This window comes from Alligator mississippiensis, chromosome 1 (assembly GCF_030867095.1).
Source record: "Alligator mississippiensis isolate rAllMis1 chromosome 1, rAllMis1, whole genome shotgun sequence".
Lineage (NCBI taxonomy): Eukaryota > Metazoa > Chordata > Crocodylia > Alligatoridae > Alligator > Alligator mississippiensis.
This window is the reverse complement of record NC_081824.1, coordinates 458,122,325-458,148,022: the sequence shown is the minus strand read 5'-3', so window position 1 is coordinate 458,148,022 and position 25,698 is coordinate 458,122,325. Positions and strand designations below refer to the sequence as shown.

The 25,698-nt window shown below is 42.6% G+C and overlaps 1 protein-coding gene across 3 annotated transcripts in view; it reads left to right on the top strand.

Moving 5' to 3' along the window:
- Positions 1-25,698, top strand: part of TMEM135 (transmembrane protein 135) — a 358,268-nt gene that overhangs the window by 292,552 nt on the left and 40,018 nt on the right. For all 3 annotated transcript variants that reach the window (XM_019488262.2, XM_059721829.1, XM_014605912.3), the window contains 2 exons: positions 17,563-17,604; positions 21,607-21,753. In XM_019488262.2, coding sequence (XP_019343807.1) covers positions 17,563-17,604; positions 21,607-21,753 — 189 coding nt within the window. The remainder of the gene's footprint in view (positions 1-17,562; positions 17,605-21,606; positions 21,754-25,698) is intronic.

Here is a 25,698-nt window from a genome sequence, read left to right as displayed (position 1 = left end):
TTAAATACAGAATCTGAAGGATTGCTCAGGCCAGTGTAGATTACATTCTTAATGCTCTTAAACTATCTCCCTGATACTCAGCCCCCCTCTACATGTTACAGGCATCATAGAGTTAACTGGTTGATTGTGCTTGAGACAAGCTACACGTGCAAAGTACTTGTCATACCATAAAAAGCTCCAACCAGCTATAAAGTTAGACCTTAAAAATGTATACTAACTTGATAGCTAGTTGCTATTGAGCTTTAATTTGCATGTTTAAATTCTCCCCTGTGGCAGGTTCTCCCCTGTGGCTAGGAGCCCTGTCAGCTCTCGGGGCTCCCAGTCATGGGGGTAGACTATGCCCAACTGGGAGTTCTGCAAGTAAGGGGACTCATAGCCCCAAAGGCTGATAGCTCTAGGTCCTGGCTGTACCCCACTGCTGCCAGGACCCAGAGTCCTGCAGCTGTAGATGTCACATCTTTGCAGAGCACCTCTTGGTGCCGGGACCCAACTGGGTCCTGGCAGCCATGAGGGCGCAGCTAAAATCTTTCAGCCCCAGGTGTTTCCCGCTGCTGCAGGGATACATGGAGCACCCCTGCAGCTGGCAGCTCAGGACAGCTGAGGGGGCTCACAGACACAGGAGCTTGTTTTTTGCTGGTGCAGAGGGACCCAGGATTAGGCTCTGCCTTGCACTAGCAATAAGGTGTGATGGGATCTAATCTGCAATCCCACTATTGCTCCTCTTGTCATGCATGTGTTGCATGGCAGGAGGCCCGATTGTATGGATCACACATTTACCTGCATGTGTAGTAGCAGGAGCTGCAGTATGGCAAAAGATTGGAATAGAAAAACCTTTCTGCCGGACGGTTGCTATCACTTCCTGGCATATGGTTATGTTAATTAAATGAGTTATGTAATGAGACAAATGTGTCAGAATTGGTTTCCAATCCATAAGCTTAGTTAGTGTGGAGATGAGATAGGAAAGCTGCTAGGATTTTTTTTTAAAGTAGTTAAACTTTTTTTGAATTGGCTGTTGTGAAGATTTACAAGACTTTCTTTGATACAAACCTATCTAAGAAACCAAATTTGTTCCCTGATACTGGTAGAGAGGAACTAAATTTGGTCTTGCATATTCTCAGAAAAGGAATGGAAACTTATGTGTACAGTTGAGGGCCACTCATATATGATGACTTTTCTCTCGTAATAGGTACCAGACTTTTACATTTCTACTGGGAGAATCAACACTCTCCTAGTACAAACTAGCAGCATACAAGCTTTCATTCAGTTTTTTCTGGGGAAAACATGCACACTCTGGGAGAAAAGACTTCGAGATTGACACCGGCCCAGCTGGGTGACACAGGCAGCAATGGGAAAATGAGTTTTGCGAGAGCTTCCCTGATACCAGTTCCTGGACCCACTGGCTTTTAAATGGCTGTCCAAGACACCTAGCTTGGCTGCACACAGCAGTTTGAAAGCTCGGGACTATTTATAGCCTACCTCCTTTGCATGCAAGGAAGACAGTAGATGTTCAATGAATAGACTCCCTTAAAGGCAGGGGTGGCCCAGGGTGCAGCCCTCTGCTGCCTCCTAGTTAGAGAGCTCACCTATGTAGCACTCCAACCAAGAAGTTGGAACCCAAGATATTTTCCTAGAGGTTTCTCTAAAATTTTTCCAGCTGGAAATAAATGCCTGTCTGTGTCCCCAGATCTTGCTCTAAATCCACTGTACTCTTTTGATAGGATATTAGCGTCTGTTCCTGGCATATGAATCACTATTTATCTCTGCTATCCCAAGCATTCTTCTACAGTTATTGCAACATTTTCCACCACCAACCCCCATCCTGAAGAGGAGCATCTTATATTCTCTTCTAAAGCCAATAAGCTTTAGAGTCTTTTAATCCAGTCTAATATGCTGTAGAATGATGCCCCAAGTTCTACTATATAGTGTGGTTTGGTTGAGAGATGGTGAGATAAAATTATGAGCACGTGCGCTCATTTGTACTTTACGATTATCAGATCCTTTTCTGCATAGAAGTACCATATTTATTCAAACATAAGATGAGCCAACATTTAGCATGACCGTAAAATGTCTGGCCCATATTGGGCAAACATACTGATAGGAACCTGCAACAAGGCTAGGTTAATGAAGCCCATCTAAATAAGACATAGTACCCGGTCCTCCTCAGTGCCAACTCTTTTTCAACTCTTAGTGAACACTGAATACATTTCAACTTCTTCTCTCCTATAGCTGAGTAGTACCTTTCTTTCCCATTTCCAATGATTCCTGTTTCTTCACTAGCCTTAAATGTCTGGCAAACATCATCAATCACCTGTGTAAATGAGACGCTCTGTCACTCCCTCTCTCGGCCCATCACATATAACTGGTGTGGCCCTGACTTCTGTGGGGTGGGACTGGACCAAGCAGCCCCATACCTAATCTACATATAAATTTTTGGAGAGTCCCAGGACTTGTGACAAGAAATCCTGGGCTAATTAGCATGGGAAATACTTAGGGAGTATATCTGAAGTGCTCACACATACTGAGCAGTACTGGGCTGTGGGGTCACCATGGCTTGAAGTGCTGGGGCCCAGTCCAATGAACTGTATGACAAATCATGAATCTTTTGGCCTTGGATTAATATCATGCATAGTTTGTACTATGTATAAGAAGGTGCAAAAATGCTGTTCAAAACTGTGTTTATGGCGTACTTGTGCTGAAACTTGCAGCAGTTTACCAAAGGGTAAAATGCAAGGTTTTCCTATACAGATTGGAGGGGGAGGCAGGCAGCTGCTGCAGCCTTGAGTCTGGCTCCGGCCCAGAGTCAGACCCACAGTAGTCTCCTGCACCACCCATCCACCCTTTTTCACCCTTGTTGTCCAATACAGCTCAGAGCCAGGGGGCAAGAAGGCTGCAGAGAGAAGAAGTAAGGGTCAGAGGGCAACCTGACCCACCCCCCAAGCTGCAGCAGTGGAAGAGGGATGAATTCAAGATATACCTCCAGTAATGAGATTCTGTACCTGGAAAATTATAACAAATTTATACATTTTCCATATATAAAATCTAATTAGTAGAGGGTTGTAAATTCAGGGTCAGCGTAGATTCAACTAAATACAGTAGTTTTACCAGTTTTCTTTATATCTTCCCCTGTTTTTATGTCCTTTGGCCTGGTGGCTCCTGTAGCCAAGCTGGGTCCAAATGTACTGGCACCTGCCTTTTCTTTGAATAAAATCAGCAAGGCTGAGAGGGGAACACTGGTGTGTGGGCAACTCAGTGTCTGCATATACATTGCCCAGGCTTTTGTGCCTTGGAGAGATCAATCCAGCTTCACTTCATCTTTGTGAGGATACTGAAATGAGGATTCAACACAGGAGGTAGCAGTTGAGAGTTATAAATCCAGCTCATTTGGTGACGAGGGGGACACTGGATTGCCTCTGCTGGTGAGAGAGATCTCATTGATCAGCTCTCGCCTGCCTAAAGCTGGGCAGTCCCCTACCTGGTCAGGTGCAGTTTGCCATGGTCTGCCTGCTCCAGTGGGTGCTTGGAGCCAAGAGAAAACTTGAAAATCAGAAGCATAATTTCACCAGAACAAAAGAAAAAGAGAAAATCAATACTCCACATTTCAACATGAAATTTTAAGACCATGTTTACTGGCCTGACTGACAGTCTTGTGAACATTTCTGATGCTCGTATGACAGTCATGATAGATATAGAATTAAACCAGTTGAACATTGTCATAGAAGCACTGCAAAAAACACCTGGCCTCAGGTGGTTTCTTAAGAAAAAATACTACACGTTCTTCTGGCAAGGGAAAATTCCTGAAGATATACGTGAGCAGTCTTCTTGAAATGATCAAAAATCCATCGAATGGCTTTGAGAGTATCCTCAAAGTCCACCTTTACGTCGGAAAGCACAGTCACCTCAGTGGGTGCTTATGCTCCCATAGTTTGTTCTTTTGCTGAGGTTAAGGACAACTTTCATAAAGAAATGACTAGTGTTACGTGTAAGATCCCAAACACTGAAGAGACTATCTCCTGGGGGACTTCAGTGCCACAGTTGGTACTGACAGTGAATCCTGGCCAATTTTCCTGGACTTGCATAATACGGGAAGTATGAACGATAATGAACAAAAGCTGTTGGAGCTTTTTTGAAATGAAGCTGTGCCATAAGGTATCACAGAGGCACCCAAGATCTGGCCCCTGGCACCAACTGGACCTTATGATCGCTAGGCAGCCCAATCTCAGTAATGTCATCCTTACTTGTAGCTGTCATAGTGCTGATTGTGACACTGATCACTCTCTTGTGGCCACTAAGATCAAACTGAAATCAGATACCTTTGGCTTTAAGTATCGGTGTTCACCGTGCATTAACATCACTGATATATCTAATCATGGGAAAACCTTGCAGTTTATGGAGGCTCTTGAGAAACTTGAAAAGCAATGCAAATAGCATAACTACCTTCATAAAAGTATCTCTAAGAAGTTCAGGGACTTGATCAATTTTAATTTACCTCAATATCAAACTCAATTTGATGAGAAAGTCATATAACTGGAAACAGTTTACAATGATTTTATGGACTAAAGATAACAATATAAAAAGGAACATGCTACAGAAAGCCAACAAAATAAGGTCCATATGAAAAGTTATGTTTTGCTACAAAGGAAGACGGCTGTTGTTTTCAAGAGGTTACACACACACACACACACACTGTCAGTGAATTTATATATAAACCTACTAATTTTGCACTGCAAAAGGTAAGTATTACCATACAATAACATATATATAGAGAGAAAGAGAGATAAACTTCTACGAATTCTAAGGAAGCAATTGAAGATGGCTATAGAGCCTTTTCATGGTACAGAACCGGAACATCTAACTGCCTGACATTCGAAATGCTTTAGTCCACTCTTGCATTGCAAAGGTAACTATTACCATTTGGAATTAGATACCTTTCTAGTGCAAATCAACATGCAACCCTAACTATGGAGCTATTACAGATGCATTCAGACTTTAGAGCAGAGCTTTCCAAACTGTGTGTCGGCAGCAGTCTGTAGGTGTGTCGCGCGAAATGCAGAAAATTTTGCAGAAGGGCACCGCGGAGCTCCCTTACTCGCGTCTGCTTCCCTTGGCCCCTCCCCCGGAACTGAATTACTGTGTCGCGAAATGATGCATGTCTAAAAAGTGTGTCACCAACATGAAAAGTTTGGAAAGCTCTGCTTTAGAGCTAATTTAGTCTTGATTATAGTTAACAAGCCACTTTGAATTAAAAAGCTAATTTTAAATTAGACTATTGAGACTGCTTCCTTTTAGCAATGTACTAGATAGGTTATGCTTTGTATTGTTCTTAAAACAATGCAAACTTTCATTCTCAACAAATGAGGCAGACAAAGGAAATGTTTCTGGCATGCCTCATAACGTTTAATTATCATTTTCTTCTGTTCTAATGCCCTCAGAGCAGCTCCGTGCTGACACATCTTAATGCTTTGAGTTTCTTTTATGGTTTCTTGTTTCTCAGCTTATTTTTCAAAGGATAAGTTTGTTTTTATGAAATATAGTGCCACCTTCCCTTTGCAGAGCTTCTTAGAAAAGGGTTAAAACTGAATGATGGAAAAGCAATGTCAGTTTTCAAAAGATAGAGGTGTAGAGAATATCTTATTGAACTGACCAGCTAAATATTAAACTTCATGGTGCAGTACCATGGTGTTTTATTTCATCTTATTCTTCTCCCTTAAGCTTTGTGGAGCAAGAATTTTAGGTGTAGTTTTCAAGTGTACCCCTCCTTCTGAGGGGTGGTAAATCATGACACCTGACCCTCCAGTGCAACACTGTAGTCAACAAAGTTAATAGCATACTGGGATGCATTAGCTGATGCATTACGAGCAGGGCGAAGAAAGTTATACTTCCTCTCTACTCAGCGTTGGTGAGACCCCAGCTGGAGTACTGTGCCCAATTCTGAGTGCTGCATGTCAAAAAAGATGTGGAGAATCTTAAGGATCCAGAGCAGGACCACGAGAATGATTAAGGGCCCAGAGGAAAAACCTTATGAGGAAAGACTAAGGGATCTGGGACTGTTCAGCCTGGGGAAGAGAAGGCTGGGGGGAGACTTGGTGGCCGTCTATAAGTATCAAAGGGGTGAATATCAGGAGCTGGGAGAGAAACTGGTCACTAGGGTGACCCAGGGGAGGACAAGAGTAATGACCGTAAACTGTTATAGGATGGTTTCAGGTTGGATGCAAGGAAGAACTTCTTTATGTTAAGGGTGACCTGAATCTGGAATAGACTTCCCAAGGAGGTGCTGCAATCCCCAACCTTGAAAGTCTTCAAGAAGAGACTTGGCAGACATTTTGCTGGGATCGTTTGATCTCAGCAGTATTCCTGCCCAGGGTGGGAGGGTTGGACTGGAGAATTGGCTCTGAGGCCAGACTCAGAGAGTGATGGATGATGGAAGTGAATTATCATGGCGCTCCGTGACCAGTGGTGTCCCCAAGACTCCATCCTTGGACCTGTTCTATTTAATGTCTTTATCAACAACATGGATGCAGGTGTCAGAAGTGGACTGGCCAAGTTTGCCGATGACACCAAACTTTGGGGTAGAGCATCCACACCAGAGGATAGGCTGATGGTCAAGGCTGACTTGGATAGGCTGAAAATGTGGACAGATACAAACCTGATGACTTTCATACTGACAAATGTAAGGTACTCTACCTTGGGGGGGAAAAAAACCCCGCAGCATGCTTATAGGTTTGGCAGTGCTATGCTCACTAGCACCAAGGCTGAAAGAGACTTTGGGGTCATGATTGACCACAAGATGAACGTGTCGCATCTGGTAAAGCAAATCAAACTCTGGCTTGCATCCATAGCTGCTTCTCAAGTAAATCTCAGGATGTCATCTTCCTGCTGTACTTGGCCTTGGTGAGGCCGCAGCTGGAGTACTGCATCCAATTCTGGGCTCCACAATTCAGGAAGGATGTAGAGAAGGTTGAGAGAGTCCAGAGGAGAGCTAAGTGCATGATCAGAGGGCAGGAGAACAGGCTTTATGAAGACAGAGAGCCATGGGACTCTTCAGCCTGGAAAAGCTCAGGCTCAGGGGTGACCTGGTGGCAGCCTATAAGCACATCAGGAGTGTGCATCAGGATCTGGGAGAACATCTGTGCACCAGAGCGCCCCAAGGGATGACAAGGACCAACAGTCACAAACTCCTCCAAGACCTTTTTGGCTGGACATAAGGAAAAACTTCTCTACTGTCTGAGCCCCCAAGGCCCGGAACAGACTCCCTCCAGAGGTGGTGCAAGCACCTACTCTGGACTCCTTTAAGAAGCGTTTGAACGCTTATCTTGCTGGGATCCTTTGACACTAGCTGACTTCCTGCCTTTGGGGCAGGGGCCTGGACTCTGATCTCTCGAGCTCCCTTCCACCCCTAATGTCTATGAAATCTTTTGAGGTCCTTTCCAGGCCTTAATTACTATGATTATATGATTCTTTTTCCCAACCAGCTTTCAAAGCCTGGGCCACAGCAGCCATGTGGCTGTATTTCCAGAATCAAAAGTGAATGTCTGTTCGGTAGCTTATGAGTTCAAGCTCTTGAGTTTAGACTAACGTTCAAAGATGGAACTAATTCAGCCTTAGGCTTTTTGACTGCCTGTACTTAGCCTTATGGTTTAAGCAAAATGAAAAGGTGTTTAGGAATACATACTTGCACTCTTGATTTACATACCAATACACTCAGTTTCTGAATTCCAGAATGATAACTCTCAAATGATTACTATGAAATGATGAAAAAATGCACATATTTACCCTACAGTTGTACCACAGAATTGTCTACATACGTCTCAATTTTTATATATATAGAAGGTAAAAGCCAGAAGACTTCCCCTGCTCTTGCATTGCATTTATATCCTGACTACACTAAAAAAGACCATTTTTAGCACAATCTTTTGTGTTTAAACCTTTGAGAGCTTGCCCCCTTTTGACATTGATGTAGTTAATCTGTTGTAATAATTCTGTAGTATTTTTTCAAGTTATGGCTTGTCCCTGCTTTTAGGGAAACATGGAAAATATTTTAGATCAGTTTAAAAAGGGTTTCAGAACACAACTCCTATCTTACAACATAAATATGTTTTCTACCTATTTTTTTGAATTGAGGCTATAATACTGTTGCACTTTTGCATTTTGCTTATATAAACCTTGGACTCTTACACCCTTTTTGGGTGATACTAACTAGTATGATGTAGTTTTCAATGGAAAAAGTAGAGCAGGAAATAAGATATTTTTCCTGATACTAACTTTGATAATTACCGTCATATTTTTTTGGCTTGAATAGCTAAGACCCACGGGCAAGGACAGAGAGTAACTAAATGCATAGTCTAAAACAGAGAGAACTCACAGGGAAAAAATTCTTAGTTTTTAAATCCCTTCCCCATCGTAAAATTGCCCCAACAGATTTTCTCTATAGGAGTCATGGGTCTTATGTCATGATCCCGCAACACTTTAAAACATTTCATTCTAAGTGTGGTTATAAAATGCTCTCTTTATACAGCCAAGCTTCTTGAATGGATCACCCTGTCCCATGTTAAATTGAGAACAGACAAAGGGATACAATTCCTTCACAGAATTTTGGATTCTTCCCTCCCCATATTGTAGAATGATCTCTGTAGTCTATGGGTGGATCTATTACAGTCCACAGGATCTGTAGGAGAGAAAGCTCCAGGTGCTTGATGTTCTGTCCTATGCAATTCTTTGAATTCACCTTCACAGAGCTTATCACACCTACCCTTAGATCGGCCTCAATATAGGAAGGTTAAGGCAAACCAGACCCTATTCCTTCGCTCAACCAATTTCTGTAGTGCCAGTGAGGAAATGATGTTCACACCACCAGCACCAAGGGGCTGGCCAGCAACCAAGTGCTGCTGCAGAGGCACGAACTACTGGTAAACAGCCTTCTCCTAAAGATAAAAATGTTGAAAGCAGAAAGAGTTATTCGGTCTTGGAAGAAGATAGGATATGAGGGAGTAGCTTGAAGGAAGGCTTAGGTTTGCTATTTAGGAATCTTTTTATTTAATGATACCAGGAGCTGATGAATGGAATGGATTCCTTTCACTTCAACATTCCCAAGTGCCTTCATGTGATGTTTGTTGTTTGCATGTAAGAGAGAATTTATTTTTCTGCTTCCTGCAAAATTCTGTGGGATCAAAACCATCTGTAACAGACTTCTTTTTTTGGATAGTATATCTCTGCAAGGTGCTATTTGTATGTGATAGGTCCCTCTTTCAAAGCTGTGTGAGCTCTGCAGTGAAAAGTGTGGGCAATTAGAAACTTTATTAGCATTATAGACAAGGCCAAAGTGATGATAGAAAAATGGATCATACTAGAATTTCCCTTCAAAACTACCTAGATAGCTGAAGTAAGCTAAGGGATCCACATCTGGTATAATTTGAAGATCACAACTGAGAGATGATACCTGAACATTATGGCCAGTTTGGGGGATAAGTGTAATTAAAATCCTATCAACTTAGAATCATAGAGCCTTTGTACATGCCATGTTTTTGGCCCTTTCTTGCGATGCACTGGCATGACTGTTTGCATAAGTGGGTTTTCCAGATGCTTTAAAAGTCTTTCTGATGCATTAAAGTAGAACTCCTTAGGCATAGTTCAGTTTGGCTCACCGCAAATTAACGCGTTGCATTCATGGATTTGTTGTGTGCAAAAACAAAGGCACTCAAAGATATGTAATGAGCCTCTTTGTCCATCAGATGGAGATGTGACTGTTTTGTACTTCACCCCTTCAAATTGCTTCTGCTTTCAAATTGCTTCTGCTTTTTTTTTTTTCTGATCTTTGCCAGCTCCATGCTCCCACAGATGTGTGGCAGGGTATGGGGTGGAAGGCCCTGGGCTGGGGGAGCAGTGCTGGATTGTTCCAGTCTCCTGTGGTGCCGGCTGAGGACTGGACTTAATTTGTTCAAAAGCCTAGTGTATGCAAACACTGATGCGATGCTTCAAAATAAATGGGTTTAAATTTTATAAACCTATTTAATTTAATGAGGATTAAACCCCATGGTGTGTACAGGTACCCATAGAAAATTAGGGTTGGAAGGGACCTCATGAGGTCATCTAGTCCAAGCCCCTACTCAAAGCAGAACCAGCCCCAACTAGATCATTCGAGCTGGGCCTAAAAACCTCAAGGATATAGATTCCACCACCTCTCTGGGTAACCTGTTCCAGTGCTTTACCACCCTCCTAGTGAGAAAGTTTTTCCCCAATATCTATCCTAAACTTCCTTTGCTGCAACTTGAGACCATTGCTCCTTGTTCTGTCTTCTGCCACCACTGAGAACAGTCCAGCTCCATCCTCTTTGGGACCACCCTTCAACTAGTTAAAGACTGCTATCACATCCCCACTCAGTCTTCTCTGATTAAAAAGATTAAGAGGTCCCTCAGCCTCTACTCATAAGTCATGTACCCCAGCCCCCTCACCATTTTGAGTGTCTTCTGCTGGACTCTCTCCAACTTGTCCACATGCTTTTTATAGTGGGGAGCCAAAATTTGGACACACTACTCCAAGTGTGGCCTCACCAGTGCTGAATAGAGCAGAATAGTTACTTTCCTTGATCTGCTGGCAATGCTCCTACTAATGCAGCCCAGTATTCTGTTAGCCTTCTTGGCAACAAGGACACACGGTTGGCTCATGTTCATCTCATTGTCCACTAACACAGAAGTCCTTTTTTGAGGAGCCGTTGCTTAGCCAATTGTTCCCAAGTCTGTAGTGGTGAATGGGATTCTTCCATCCTACGTGCAGGATTTTGCACTTGTCCTTGTTGACTCTCATGAGATTTCTTTTGGCCCCATCCTCCAATTTGTCAAGGTCACTCTGAATCCTAGCCCTACCCTCCAGTGTATCTACTACTCCCCACGCTTGGTGTCACCTGCAAACTCACTGTGGGTGCAATCCATCCTATCTTCCAGATCGTTAATGAAGATATTAAACAAAACCAGCCCCAGGACCAACCCCTGAGGCACTCCACTTGATACCATCTGCCAGCTAGACCTCAAACCATTGATCACTACCTGGTGAGCCCAATGATCCTGCCAGCTTTCTATCCATCTTACAGTCCATTTATCCAAGTTATACTTCTTCAGCTTGCTTGCAAGAATGCTGTGGGAGACAGTGTCAAAACCCTTGCTTAAGTCAAGGTATATCGTGGCCACTGCTTTCCCCACATCCACAGAACCAGTCATCTCGTCATAGAAGGTTGTCAGGTTGGTCAAGCATGACTTGCCTTTGATGAATCCATGCTGACAGTTCCTGATCAGTTTTATCTTCTCCAAGTGCTTAGAAATGAATTATTTGAGGACCAGTTCCATGATTTTTCCAGGGACTGAAGTGAGGCTAACTGGTCTGTAGTTCTTTGAACCCTCCTTCTTCCATTTCTTAAAGATAGGCACTATACTTCCTTTTTCCAATCGACCAGGACCTCTTCTGATCAACACGAGTTTTCAAAGATAATGGCCAGCAGCTCTGCAATCACAAAAAACTTAACTTTTTTTTAGCCCCAAATGGCACATTGCCTGTTTTGGCTTCTTGGACCATATTTGGAGGTGGGTCTTCAAAATATGCTGCTGTATATTCATGTACACCAGAATGTTTCCTTGCCCCAAAAATTTGACTTGAAAGTTCAGATTCCAGTTTCTCCATGTCTGTCAGTAAGACAAGGGAGTCAGATTCTTATCTGATTGATGCTGTTGTATGTAGTAATGTCCTCAAAGATAGTGAGGTCACCTAGCAGTGACTTTTGATTTATCTAAGAATTTAACACCTGTTCAAATCGTTGGAAGATTTGGTTTTGGTGAAGGATCCATACAAATCGAAGGCAGCTTAATGATAACCCATTGTTAGAAATACTACCATGTTGTCTACTTTAATGGCTAAAAGGCCTGCTGAGCAGGTGTGAAAAGCATCAGAGAGAATTTTTTCCTGAGAGTTTGTTTGGGTCTCAGCCTTCTTTATTTCTTCAGGCCTTATTGGGAGACCAGAAAGAGAGGTCAGCTTCTCCTTTGTTCCGGCATCTCAAATATTTAATTTAAAATAACTTTTTATTTTTTTGTTTTGCACAAATAGTCTTCTGGGAAAGATCTTACTGTCTGGAAATGCAGGATCTTGAGAAGTCATTTAATCCCATAAAGTAACATGTTTTTCTCAGATTTTATAGGAAAGTTATTGTTTAATTTCAATTCTGTGTTTCAGAGCCAGCAAACAAGCAAGCTGTTCTCATATAATTTACAATAGAACTAAATTTAAATAAATAATACCTTTCCCCCTCTGGCTCACAATCATTATGCAGGTGTCCCTAAAACTCATTATATCCACTTGATTTCAAATGCTTTATGACACTTCTGAAACCATTTTTGTTTGGAGTTGTTAATTTAAAATTCACCCTTTCAGTTCCCTAATTAAAATCAATTTGATTCTCTTGAGCAAGAAAAGTGTGAGCAGATGGGTAGAAGAGATAGCACGTGTCTCTTGTAAGAAAAGTGGAAGGAAAGACAAAAGATAGTATAGCCGCATCCAGACATGCGGGGGGGGGGGTGCTTGCAGTGGTACAAATAGTAGTGGCACAAATTTGTGCCTCAGTGCACACCCCTGCACATGTGCTTTGTTGCGGGACACATTGTGCCACTTTGGGCAAACTGGAGCAGCAGGGGCACAAATGGAGCAATAGAGATGCTCTAGCCAGCAGCCAGAGCATCTCACTGGAGGACCAATCTTCCGTTTGTTCTGGCGCATGCTATTTTGCATTCTCAGTGCCCCTTTTTTCCCTGCACTTTTTTTTTGCTACAGTGAAATGCCAGTTGCAAATTTGGCCCCAGTGCTGTAAATTTGCAGCATGGGGCATGTTTTAACATTTCACATATGCAGCTCGTGGCACTGCAAACTGCACGTGCCTGCACATCTGGACATAGCGTAAGAGTTTAAAATAATGGGTTAAGAAAAAAAAGTGGATATAAGCAAAAGAAGTGTGAGGAGATGTAAGTGGCTGGAGGTAGAGAAAAGGAGAAAACTAAAGATGGGGTGACTAAAGGCAACTTAGGAAAACGATCAAAAGAAACAAAGGTTAGAACAGAAGCAAAAGAGAGAGTATGAGCTGCTTTAAAATGTATGAAGAGAAAGTTGGTTGATAGTACAATGCAATTCACAATGAAGAGTAGACAACTGCTTTACTGCTTTAAATTGCAGCAGATCAGATTTAGGGTTGTAGCTCCATTGGGTGAGAGCCTGAGAATTTTCTATCCTGGCCAGTGGAATAGTTGGTATTACATATGTTTTTTAGGGCCTACTTCGTTTTAAACTTTCTTAAACATATTTTATTACAAATTATTATTACCATGGTGTGTCTGTCTTGCAGAAACAGTCTGTGTTAACTAGTTTTCTTCTCCATCCTAATGGGCTGGATATGCTGATTTAATATGCAAGCGCACATTCATTGTGTGCGCTGAATTCCCCAAGCACACAGCCATAATAAAAATTCTATATGGGAAAAGTTGAATTTTTTCATTTACTTTTGCCCTGAAGGAACATAAGCAATATTGTGATTTTCATTAAATACAGCATGTGTTGCTATGAGCTAATTCTTCTTCTGAGTGCTGTGAGTAGAGCTGCAATGATTACATTTATTTCTCCAGCAGATTTCTTGCACAGAACATACCATTCAGTCACACGGAATACACCAGTTTTTTTAGTAAAAATATAAATAAGAAAATTGAAAACATAATTGCTGGCATTTAGCCTTAAAAATTAGTATGGAGACCTCTTGCCTTCCCTGCGTGATAATAGAAGATTAGGTTTGCACGCACACAAACACATGTGCGCACACTAATCAGAGTGGGGTGGAAGCTTGACTGTACGTCCTGGTTGAATTCTGCTTTTACACAGGGAAGCGTGCTAGGTTGTGGTAGGAGTTTCCACAAGTGTGGCACCCTTTCCATGAGTGTACGTGTATAGCCTTGTTACATTTTTCTTTTATTTTTCTTTGGGTAAAATGTGCCAGATTTTCTCCTCTGGCCATATCTGCTTGGCACAGGAAGTTGAGGGACCCATGGTGCTGGTTATGACTCAGTTCTTTTGCTGTTTCAGCTCTGAGCCTCACCCTGACCCAGTTGTAAATTAGAGCTTGTTGAAGCCCCACCATTTCCTTCTCTTGCCAGACCCCAGAACTGGAAGTGGGAAGCTGGCATAGGAACTAGCTGCTAACTCCCTCCAGTGGTAGGATTTTTGGCTGGCTGGATGCAACCAGATTACATACTGTTTATGCCCTCAATTCTACCAGGCTTGGACTTGAAAATATGGCGCAGTGACTTTCAGGATTGCAGTAGTAGTAGGAAAAGATGCCGTATACCAGTTGCGTTATGTTCATAGTCTGCCAATTGGTAATTCATGCTGACCCAACCTATGAAATAGAAGGTATTGTTCAGGTTGTGTTCCTGATTTTTAAAATGTGTTTTACCGTTTTCAAAGACTTAGTCTTGAAGCAAAAAATGCAGACATTTTTCTCCACATCTCAAGAGTGAAAGAGTCAATAATCCAGACAGGCAGGGAATTCTGATTTATCATTCTGGTTTGGAGGCTTGTATGATTTAAGTGTCATTAATGGGATTAGGGAATCTTCCACCACTGGCTCAATGACAAAAAGTTATGAAAGCTATTATTACAAGTTTGTGGCTGTTGAGTGGGTTGTGCTGGTAGCCTCAGTGTGATTCATGATGGTCGGGTGTTCACATCATGAATTCTACTGTATACAGCTGGCACCAATTTGTGCCTCCTTCAGCAGTCTTAGGGAATGGCAACAGGTCTTACTACTACACCCTAAATTGGTCCTGGCACAACCAGGGGGCACATTGACAGGGCATTGTGAAGAAGTTTCTTTTACTGCTGCTCATGCTGTGTAACTGTTAAATAAATAAGAGGACTTAAGTCTCCAGACTAATTTAATTTGAAGGCTTTCATTGTACTTAATGTTTTTTCCTTATAAAGTATATTAAGTCTACAGTTCCCTTGTGGAAAAAAGATGAAAAGTATTAGAAGTGATCAATAAGGATAGGTAGTAGCAGTACTTGGGATGGATGAGTGGGGTATCAGCCCCAGCCACTGACTTTGAGTGAAGCATAAGGTTGGTAGCTGCTGCTGCCATGGTGTCCAGGATGCAAAAACTGCTCGTTGTACATAACTAACTGCAAGAGTTGTACATAACTATTTTGTAGAATTACATATTATAAATGGTTTACATTAGATTAATTGAAATATCTTAAGATATTTAAGATCAGTGCAGCAATGATTAGACAATTCCATTGAGTATTAAACAAAATGAATAGTAAAGCAATAGAAAATCAAAGTGTTAAAGAAAATGAATAGTAAAGCAATATCTGTCAAGAATTGTACCAGGAGGACTTCTGTGCTTTGAAGAACAGTTGATTAGGGACATCTACTGGTGTGATAATGTAATTGCTGTTTTCAGTATTTGCAAACTGAAGTTGCACTTCTGTTGGAGTGATTGAAGATAAAATTGCATTAAGATATATTGCATACACAAATGACCCAATGTGACTAATAAGAGGTAGCCTACATTGAAGTTAGTTGGGCAAAACAGTCTCTATGCATGCCATCAGCTGTAGGTTCAGGGCCTAACTTCTGATACTGGAGTAGGATGAGTTAGAGGAGGTGGTGTCAAACTTCCCAGGTAATGACTTGCTGTGGGACTTTTTGTACAAACCATTTAGGCCTCATATTTAGGTGTCGGTAACTCCATGCAATAGATTTCAATGGCGAAGTCTCCTAGAAATGCATTAAGCACCTAAATACCTTTATGAATCTGGCCTTTACTTTTTACGTTTCAGTTTACCTTTCTGTAAAACCAGTATTGAAATTCTTAGCAGATGTATGCCACAGGTGTTGTCTGAGTCAAAGAAATATTTTTGACTATTCACCTAAAAGGCCCTATATACATTTAAAGTATTATTATTAATGTTACTTCTTATATTTTGCAAGGTGTCATGAATACCTACAGTTCTGTATCAGATATCAAATAGGATATGTATTTTAAGGGACAGCAGTTTTTAGAAGGGTAATTATTTTTAGGTTTACTTCCCTGACACTGTGCTTGATCTTTAACTGGAACTATGCACATGGTGTCAAGATTAAATCCCTTTAAACATGTGTGTTTGATGTCTTACCCTGGTGAAGCAATTCCCAAGGGAACTTAATATGTTGTCATCTCTCACTAAGAGCACATGGGCCGTAGGCTGCCAGCTCTTTGGACTTTGTCAATTTGAGACCTTCTTTCTTCAGCAAAATGTGTCCAGAAGTTTTGGGACAAGTTGCCTTATGTTCACACTCACTTGAATGAAGGGGAAAGATGCACGAGGAAGCTCTTCTACTTCTTTAGTACATATTGTCAGGACAGCAATAGAGAGTCTGTGGGGGCAAGTCTGTAGCAGCCACTCGATTCAGTAAAACCCTGTTTAGGAAATAACAGTAAAATATTCCCTGGAAGGTGCTTCTAGAGTCTCTTGAGGCAGTTTGGTCTGTGTTGGTATCATGGCACAACCAGTCTTTAACTGTAGCTATTCTCTTTGACAGCTACCTTAAGGGCAGGATTTTCTTTTGTTAGTGCATGCTGTGTTCTTTAGAGCACAAAATAAATGTGATAATATTTTCTGTTCCAAGTATTTTGTGAGCAGCGCATTTCCCCCTGACTTACATTCCTATAAAAAGAAAAAAAATGCAAACAGAACAGCTCTTTGCTTCCCAATCAGCATTACCCTGGTACGCTGAGAAGTCTTCCAGGAAGAATCCATAGCAGCTGCAGGCTCCAATTGCAGTCACATGCCCACTGCAGAAAAATGCCTAAATCCTAAATCCTACAACTCCAGCTGCCAGTTAAAGAGCTAGAGTCAATTTGTGTGTTGTGCCCTAATCAGTTTTAGTATTTACACATAAAGAGCTTTATATTCAGACTCAGCCACCACAGAATTGGCCTGGCATACCTTTTGCTAGGTGTTTTTTCCCCCAAAATATGGATCACAGAATTCAGCCCCATGTGAGGAAGGATGCTGCGCTGCAAATCAGATAACTCTTTTGGAAAATTCATTGCCATGTTTTTAAGAAACAAATGGTGTCCAGAGCACTTCTCAACACTTCTCATCCCTTTTAGTAAGCTTGTGCTATGTCAAGATTATCATAGTTATTTAATAAAATAACAAATCTTTGACCACCCATGATTTCACATCATTTCTGCTGTAGATCTTGGTCAGTATTAAACTCACAAACAAAAAGAAAATAATCTTTTTGCTTTAAAAGCTTCTTGCTAAAGGAGACTTTGAAACAAGGGTATCTGGCTTCCAGATTTAGGTTCCAAGAACTTCCAAGGCCCACAGTACAGATACTAATATTTTGTTACCATATTTGTTACACAGTCATTATTTTCCATCCCTGGGAAATTGTTGTCCTTTTAGGGAACTTTTATGCCAGTATTTAAACTATGAGTTGGGTTTTTTTAATGTTGCCTGCAAAACAAAACAAAGTATCTTTTTTGTGTTTCAGGTGCAAAGATGGCTTGAAAGGATTTACATATTCTGCACTTAAGTAAGTAAATAGCTGCCTTTTTATCTCATATTTCCTCTATGTACATTGGTAGCTGAATTATGTGAACCCAGAATTTTCTTAGAGGCCATACTGTTATAAAATCTTTCATGCTAAGAGACGTACTGCACATTTCAAAGAGAGTATAGCATAGAATGGGCAAGAGGGAAAACTTCCTAATTTGTGATTTTCTAGAAAGAACTTGAGAAAAATGAATGTGCAAAGGTATAGCCATAAACACACACTCTCCCAGAGCTAGGAATCACAATTCCCTTCATTGTATTGGAGTGCCATGGCTACTGTAGCTTGTCCTGAGTCCAGTTCATTTATGATGCTTTGTCCTGACAAAGTTTTCTGAATACAGAAACTCCATTTAATAGGCACCAAACCCAGGCACATACTGAAAGCATGGAATTTTATAATGATATCAAGGAAAAATATGGATGGAAGGACCTCAGACCGTCATCTAGTTCAACCCCTGCTCAAAGCAGGATTGTTTCGGTCTAAACTGTCCCAGACAAATGTTTATCTAATCTGTATTTAAACTTCTAATAACAGCCTCTCCAGTGCCTAACCACGTTCCTAGTGAGAAAGCTATCTATCTGTATGCCAGTCACTCCCGCAGCGTCCTCATCCAGGCCAGCCAGCTCTGTGTTCAGGATTCCCAACCAGTTTATTTGACATGAGGAGCCTTGTCCCTGCAGTAAATGAAACAAGCAAGCGTGCAAACCAAACCAAACCCTGCCGTCTTTCCTCAGACCTTGAGAGGGGCAAGCCAGGCTTGGGGCCTCTTCCTGAGCAGGACAGCCTCCTCTCTTCTCTCACCTTGCACTCTGCTTCTGGAAATTTCAACCTTTTTTGTGGCTCCACCCTCATTTATTAATCATCATTACTCCCAACCTCCTGCCCGCACAGTCAGCTACTGCCTGCCTGCTGCTGGCTTTCAGCACCTCCTTACACCCTCGTTATTTAACCTAAAGACTATTACTTTCTTGTCCTGATCCCATTGGGTGCAAAGAGCAATTTTTATAACAGCCCTTTTAAAATATCAGATTCCCCTTCAGTCTTCTCTTTCCCAGACTGTCATCCCCATTTTTCAAACCTTTCCTCAAATGTCATGTTTCTAGATCTGTAATTGTTTCTGTTTGTCTCTTGTGGACTTCCTCCAATTCATTAATATCTTTCTCAAAGCACTGTGATCAAAACAGGTGTGGTCTCATCAGTGCTGAATAGAGTAGAAGAATCACTTTCTGTGACTTGCATATAATATTCTTGTTAATGCATCCCAGAATGCTATAAGGTTTTAATTGCAACAATATTTCCTCATTGGCTCATATTCAGCTTGCAGGTCTGTATAATCCTGGGTCCTTTTCTGCAGTACTGTGGCCTGGTCAGTCATAACCATTTTGCGTCTTCGTGTTTGATTGCTCTTTTATTTGCAGTTTTCCTTAACTGAATTTCATGCAGTTTATTTTAGACCATTTTTCCAATTGACCAAGGCCATTTTGAATCAAATCCTGCTCTCTCACCTGTCTGTTTCCCCTCCCTCCTTATTGTTATCTGTAGATATACTAAATATACATTCAGTTCAATCTATTCTATCATTAATGAAGATATTGAACAATAGTGGATCCAAGACAGACCCTTGAGGAATCCCACTTGACTTTTCCTCTCACTGATATTGAGCCATTAATCACTACCTTTGGAGTGTGATTTGTTCCACTTCGGAATGGTTATGGCTAGCTCTGTGTGTGGCTGTCTTTGTTCTGCTGTATCAGAAACCTGGGTTTTACTCCCAGTTCCTTCAGAAGTTACTTTGTAATGGGGAACCACACCTACATCATTAGGGCCTGCACAGATTCACTTCTCTACAAGCAGGTGAATAGTCAGCAGATGTGGATTCATGTGTCAACAATGTGCTTTGGCTTCCTATAGACTTCTGAAACAAGTTAAAAACCTTTGTCTTTAACGTAATTTGTGGCTTGTGCCCTAATCTCTAAAGCAATGGTATTCAAACTGTATTGCCCAGAGCCCTGGGCTTCTGCAGTAGGTCATCAGAGAGATTGAGGGTAGTGGCAGGGTGGGCTGGAAGGCAGTGCGCCTTCGTTGTTGGGCTGCATCACCTGGCTCTGCATCAGCTCACGTGGCCCAGTCCTAGGGACTGCATGGCAGAAGAAGTGATATGAAAAGGCCCTGTGACGTTTGAAAACCACTGCTCTAAAGGATCACCTAAAACGCCAGGGTGTTACTTTATGGTCAATGTCTACACTCCTCTCTGTAGCAGATAGAGGTCTCTCAGAGCCAGTCTTAAGCTGCTGAATGAAATCCTGCAGCATTTAAGTATCATCCCAAACCACAGCAGCTTCTGCTTCATATGTAAGGTATGCTCCTTGGCCTTGCTTTCTTGTAGCACTAATACATACCAGCAAAGATATTAAAAAAGAACCCTTTAAAACAAATACTCCCCAAACATATGATTGAAATATCAGCTCGCTGCACAAACTTCTGCTACAGGGACCCAACAGCATATTTGATATAATTGTTCAAAGAATTTTTATTCCCATTCCCCCTTTCCAGGGCTTATTTATAAATATTGCTTCCCTGGTGTACTTTACCTGTAAGCTAATTACTAGATTCAGCCCATCTTTTTTTTGTTGATTTCAGAAAAAACTGTTCCAATTTGCAGTTCTTTGGAGGTGAAGGGAATACACCTCAGGTGATTTGAGTCATGTGTCTTAATACACTATGGGAAGGTTCAGAGATATTTGGGTAATAAACATGGCATAAGAACCTATCTAGACTAGAATAACTTTTCCAAACCTCTTTTCCCTCTATACAGTGGGACTCCCATCTAACACGGAGGTATTGAGGTCATGCTCAATAAGTGTTACAAAGTTCGCAGAATTGGTAAAGTTGTTCTGAGAATTAGAATTCACTGTTTTCTGGCCTCACCCTTTGTTCCTTCCTCAGACCAAAGATAAAAGGATCTGTTCCATCTACATCCCCTTGCAAGCAATACTTTTGTACTACACATATTTGTACTATTATTCTAGTCACAATGTAGACAGTACTCTCAATAGAGCATGAGAGCTCTCATGGTGCAGATGAAATGTCAAAGTCAAAACTTTCAGAATTTCACAAGTTAAGTGCCTGGCAACCTCTCCTTCACGCTTCCCAATATTGATTTTAATGGCGTATAGCTTGGCCAGATCTGGTCTTAGATCCTGGGAGACAGAAAAAGGCTGACTCATCTCCCTCCCAGATTTTATATTCTTTGTTCAAACCCCTTTGAAAACGAGCTGTTCAGAAAAGGCTGTTTGTTCATATTGCAAAAGTTGCTTATTTTTCACTTCCTACATTTTCTGAAATGGCTGTTATATTTTGCTCAAAAAATTTTGGGGGTGTGGGATGGCCATGATTCTGACTTAGAGACCAAGCTTGGAAAACTTCAGTTCAATTGTTTAAAGTTTAACAAAATTACAAACAGCATGAATCAGGTATGAGGCAACCTTCTTTAGGGGAACACTCTATATATACTTTTAACATACACCAAAATGAACACACAGTACCCATTTTACAAATACAGTCCTGATCATCTGCTCCAGTGTTACCCTCTTCTCTTCTGAAACTTCTTGGAGACCTCCTGTATGAACATCTTCACTTTCTCATCTCGTGTTTTCCATTATAAGAGCTGTGTTTGTTTGCACTCTTCAGGTTTTTTCTTTAATTTCATTTTTAAAGAGTTTTGTATTTATGTGTATGAGAATAAATAGAAGTCAGTATACTGATTTTTTTCAAACTGGGACACAAGCCTTTCCATCTCCTCAGGATCAATGCTTTGCACAATCAGGAGCAACTGAAATCCCATTTACACACGTGTGCGTGCACACACACACACACACACACACAGTTGTACATAAAAGGTGTGTATATACTATATATATAGTTACATATATTTATATACAACAGTTACAATTATCATTTCTCTTTTTGGTTTCCTTCCAGGTTCATTGTAGGAAAAGAAGAAATTCCCACACATTCATTTTCACCAGAAGCAGCATTTTCAAAAACAGAAAGAAAGATAAAGCCCTGTGAAGATGTATCACAGCAAATGAATATAATGACTCTGACAAAAAAACTTGTTGACAAAGTGTGAGTCAAAAGGAAAGACAAATTTCTAAGTGATGCTTTTTTTGGTTACTCTAGTTTATATAGTTTGTGTAACTATGCTATCTTTAATTAGCATTCAGGTGATTTAAAAAAAAATCTTATTTAATGAGTAAATGAAGTAAGATCTGTTATTTAATAGTGTTACTGTATTTACATAATCCAAGACAACTTTGAATTTTAAATGACCCCCTAATAATTAGATTCTATACAAGGAAAATTTATAAATTTGTTATAATTTTCCAAGTATAGAATGTAATTAGTGGAAGATTGTCTTAATTTCATTCCCCCTCTACCTGCCTTGGCTCCCACTGCTGTGGCGAGGAAAGCAGCAGCTTGGGATGAAGGGCTGCATGCCTTCCTCTCGCTCCCCTGTACCTTGCCTCCACAAAGCCTGCCCCCCACCCCCCACCCTGCTTGCCCCTTGCACCCGGTGCCTGCACCCCAACTTCTTGCCACCTCCATCCCCTGCTCTCCCCTGCAGCCTGAACCCCCATCCCTTGCACATTGTGCCTGTTTCCCTCCAGCCCCTTCTTACATTCTGCCACAGCTCTGCTCCCCAGGACAGTCAGCAGCATGGTCCCAGCCCCGGACTGCCCCACCCCTGCATCATTGTCCCCCCTCCCCCCTTGCCTTCTGCTGCAGCTCTGCTCCAGATCTGGGGCACTCAGCAGCAGAGAGATCCCAACCAGGGAGAAGTGGCGATACCTCCTGGCCAGGCAGGGTTGGGGCTGTAGGGACCGGAGGTGAAGCAGAAGGTAAGGCAGGAGGAGGCAGCTGGGGAGAAGGGTGTAAGAGGTGGTGAACAGGCAGAGGCAGAGGGCCAAGTGGTGGGGTTGCAGGTTCCTCCCCACAGACTCCCTGCACTCACCCACTCCAGTCATGTGCCCCTCCCCTGCCAAATGAGCTATTCCAGCCCAGGGCAGGCAGCAGCTCAGCTCTGGCTTCAGGCTGGGACCCAAGGCCAAAGCTGGAGCTAAGCTGATGCCTGTCCCAGGGTGATACTGAAATCCAAGACAAGGCTTCTTGTTCCCTTATGCTTATTGGAGGAGGAGTAAGGGGGACCTCATCTTGGATTCAAGTGAACATGTTGGTTTAATATTTCTTATTATATTTGATTCGCTAAGAAGGGAATGTAAAATCATACTGTATATATGCTATAATTTTAGAGAAGCTAGAGTAACATTTACTATGTAGTTCTGTCATTCAGTAGCATAATGGCTGGATATAGTGTGTCGTAAATGTTGTACAGGTCCTCACAATTACCAGTCTAACTAGATAGAAGAGTCATGATGTACTTACTACAATTATTGTTAGTGTTGTAATTATTTGTGGATTTTCACGGGAACCTAAATTCAGTGGGAGCTAGACACCTAATATTATTACATAAGAACAGACTTGGGGGAAAAAATAGGCCTGGTTGGGACCTTAAAAGGTCATCTGATCCATCTCCTGAATGCAGGCTACTTAGAAAATCTCAGGCTTATGATTTATTAGGCACCAACATCATATTTGATATAATAGTTCAAAGCATTTTTTCCCTTTCCCTTTTCCCAGGGCTTATTTATAAACATTGCTGCCCTTTTGTACTTCATTTCTTAGTTAATTACTAGATCCAGTCTGTCTGTTTTGTTAATTTCAGAAAAATCTTTCCACTTTGCAGTTCATTAGTAGACTATAAATATTAGATGGGGTAAAAGAATACTAGGTGTAATATGCAGTAGGAAAACTATTTTTCAAACACAATAGAAGGGTATAGAGTCAGGCTTCATCTTGCTTCACTTTTTCTCTGACCTCTGTGTGCCCCCACACAGCTTGGTAGTGAGGGCTTCCTGCCCAGTCTTATTGGTTTATGGGAGGTGGAAGATAAGTGTTCAGATACCTGTAGAGTAGGCAGCCCAGGTCCAGGATTGTGGTGACAGGGGTGTGATCACACCCCCTTGGGCCCGGGCACATTCACAATGAAGAGAGTTTATTGCACACATGCCTCAGCTGAAGGGAATGTAGCCACAGCCCCTTTCTGCGATCCGGATGCAAGCGAGCTCTCCTTTTCTTTTCTCCTGAATGCAGCAGGGAGAGGGGAGAATGGAGGGGAAGAGTGAAGAGCGCAGTATCCTCCAGAGCTGCTTAAAAGGAGGGATCCCAGGCAGAGCCCACACCACCTAGCGGCGACTGTGTACAGCTTGCAGTGCATATGAAGCTCCTAGCAGGAGCTCCGCTGAAGTGCCAGTGAGCTCTGAGAGTTGTGACAGTGGTGCTGCACCACCCCTGGATCTGCCCCTGGGTGCCTGGAAACCAGGTCTTTGACTTCCTGGACTAGAGCCATAATCACTGGCTACTAGACAGAAGGTAGGAGTGTCCATCTCCTCTGCGTCACTCCCCGCTGTGGCAGATTTGGATCCGAAGAGTAGAATATTGAGGCCTAGAGGCAGGAGTTCAGACGCACCCATTTGCTGCAAGTAGGGAGTTGTAGAGTTTGTAGAGGCTGCTCATTTAGAGAAAGGAAGAGCTTATGTGCCTCCCTAGGTCAAAACAGAAATGTTCTTCTAGGACAAGGGTTATAAGTATACTAGCTGATTGCCCATCATAAATGACAGAATGTTTCTGGGAGAGCTTACATGCCCCCCATCACTCATGCTTTGGGGCCTGCCACATAAACCAGGGGCAGGCAATTATTTTGGGTGGAGGGCCGCTTACTGAGTTTTGGCAAGCTGTCAAAGGCCGCATGGGTACCTCTGCCCCTTGGCAGGTGCCCCACCCCCTGGTTGCCATCTTGTGACTGGAAGTCACACCCTCTTACCCCTGACCTTTACCACCAGAAGTCCATCCCCTTCCCCCAGAAGTACTCCTTTCAGCAAGGGGTTGTGCCATCTTAGAACCAGAAAAATACCAAATTATATTCTAAAAAGGAAACATGAACAGCATTCATTAATCTGATTTCAAAAAATATTTTTGTCCCGATTTACATGCGTTTGTGTAGTGTACATAGAGGGGATTGCACAATAGCTTCAAATGAAATTTTACTCTTATGTATTGTGAGGGGTAGGTATAGGTTTGTGGGGGGCTGTGGGTGTATAGGGTGAGAGAGCATGTGTGGGTGTGTGTGTGGATATGTGGGGTGTGGGTGGGTATGGGGGTTGTAGGGAGCTGTGTGTGGGGGAAGGGTACCTGGGCTGTGTGAGGGGGTGTGCATGTGGGGGTCTGTGTGTATGGCAGTGCAAGGGGAGTGTGGGGACATGTGTATGGTGTGGAGTGTGTGTGGGACTCGTGAGCACACACGCACCCTCGGGGACTCTGCCACTGGCTACACACACACACATACACATACACACTCTGCTCCTGGCTGCACATCCACACCCACCCTCCCACTCTGTCCCTGGCCACACCCACCCTCTCTATCCCTGGCTCCACAAATACACCTGCCCACCCTGACCCTGGCTCCACACCCACCCACCCACTCTGCCCCTGGCTGCCCAACCACACCCACGCACTCACCCACTCTGCCTCCGGCTGTACAACCACATCGACCCACCCACTCTGCCCCTGGCTGCACACCCACACCCACCCTCCCACTCTGTCCCTGGCTGCACACACAACACACCCCACACATACCCACACCCACGCCAGACACACACACACCCTACCGGCGGCTCCATGCTCCCTGCCCCGGCGATGCAGCAGGGCCACGTACCACAGTCCCAGCAGGCAGGGAGTGCAATTGCTGGGGGTGGGGCGGACTGGGCTGCTCAGTCCTGCTGACACTTCTCCTGGGTCCTATTGCCCCTGTCTCTTATCAGCTTTGACAGGAGCCGGGGCAAGTCAATACAATTTTAAAGCCTAAGGACTCCCTGCCTGAGGGGGTGGATCCATGCAGCCAATTGCCACCCACCCTCTCCGGAGTGCATGCGTAGTTGGCCCCCAGCATTACAG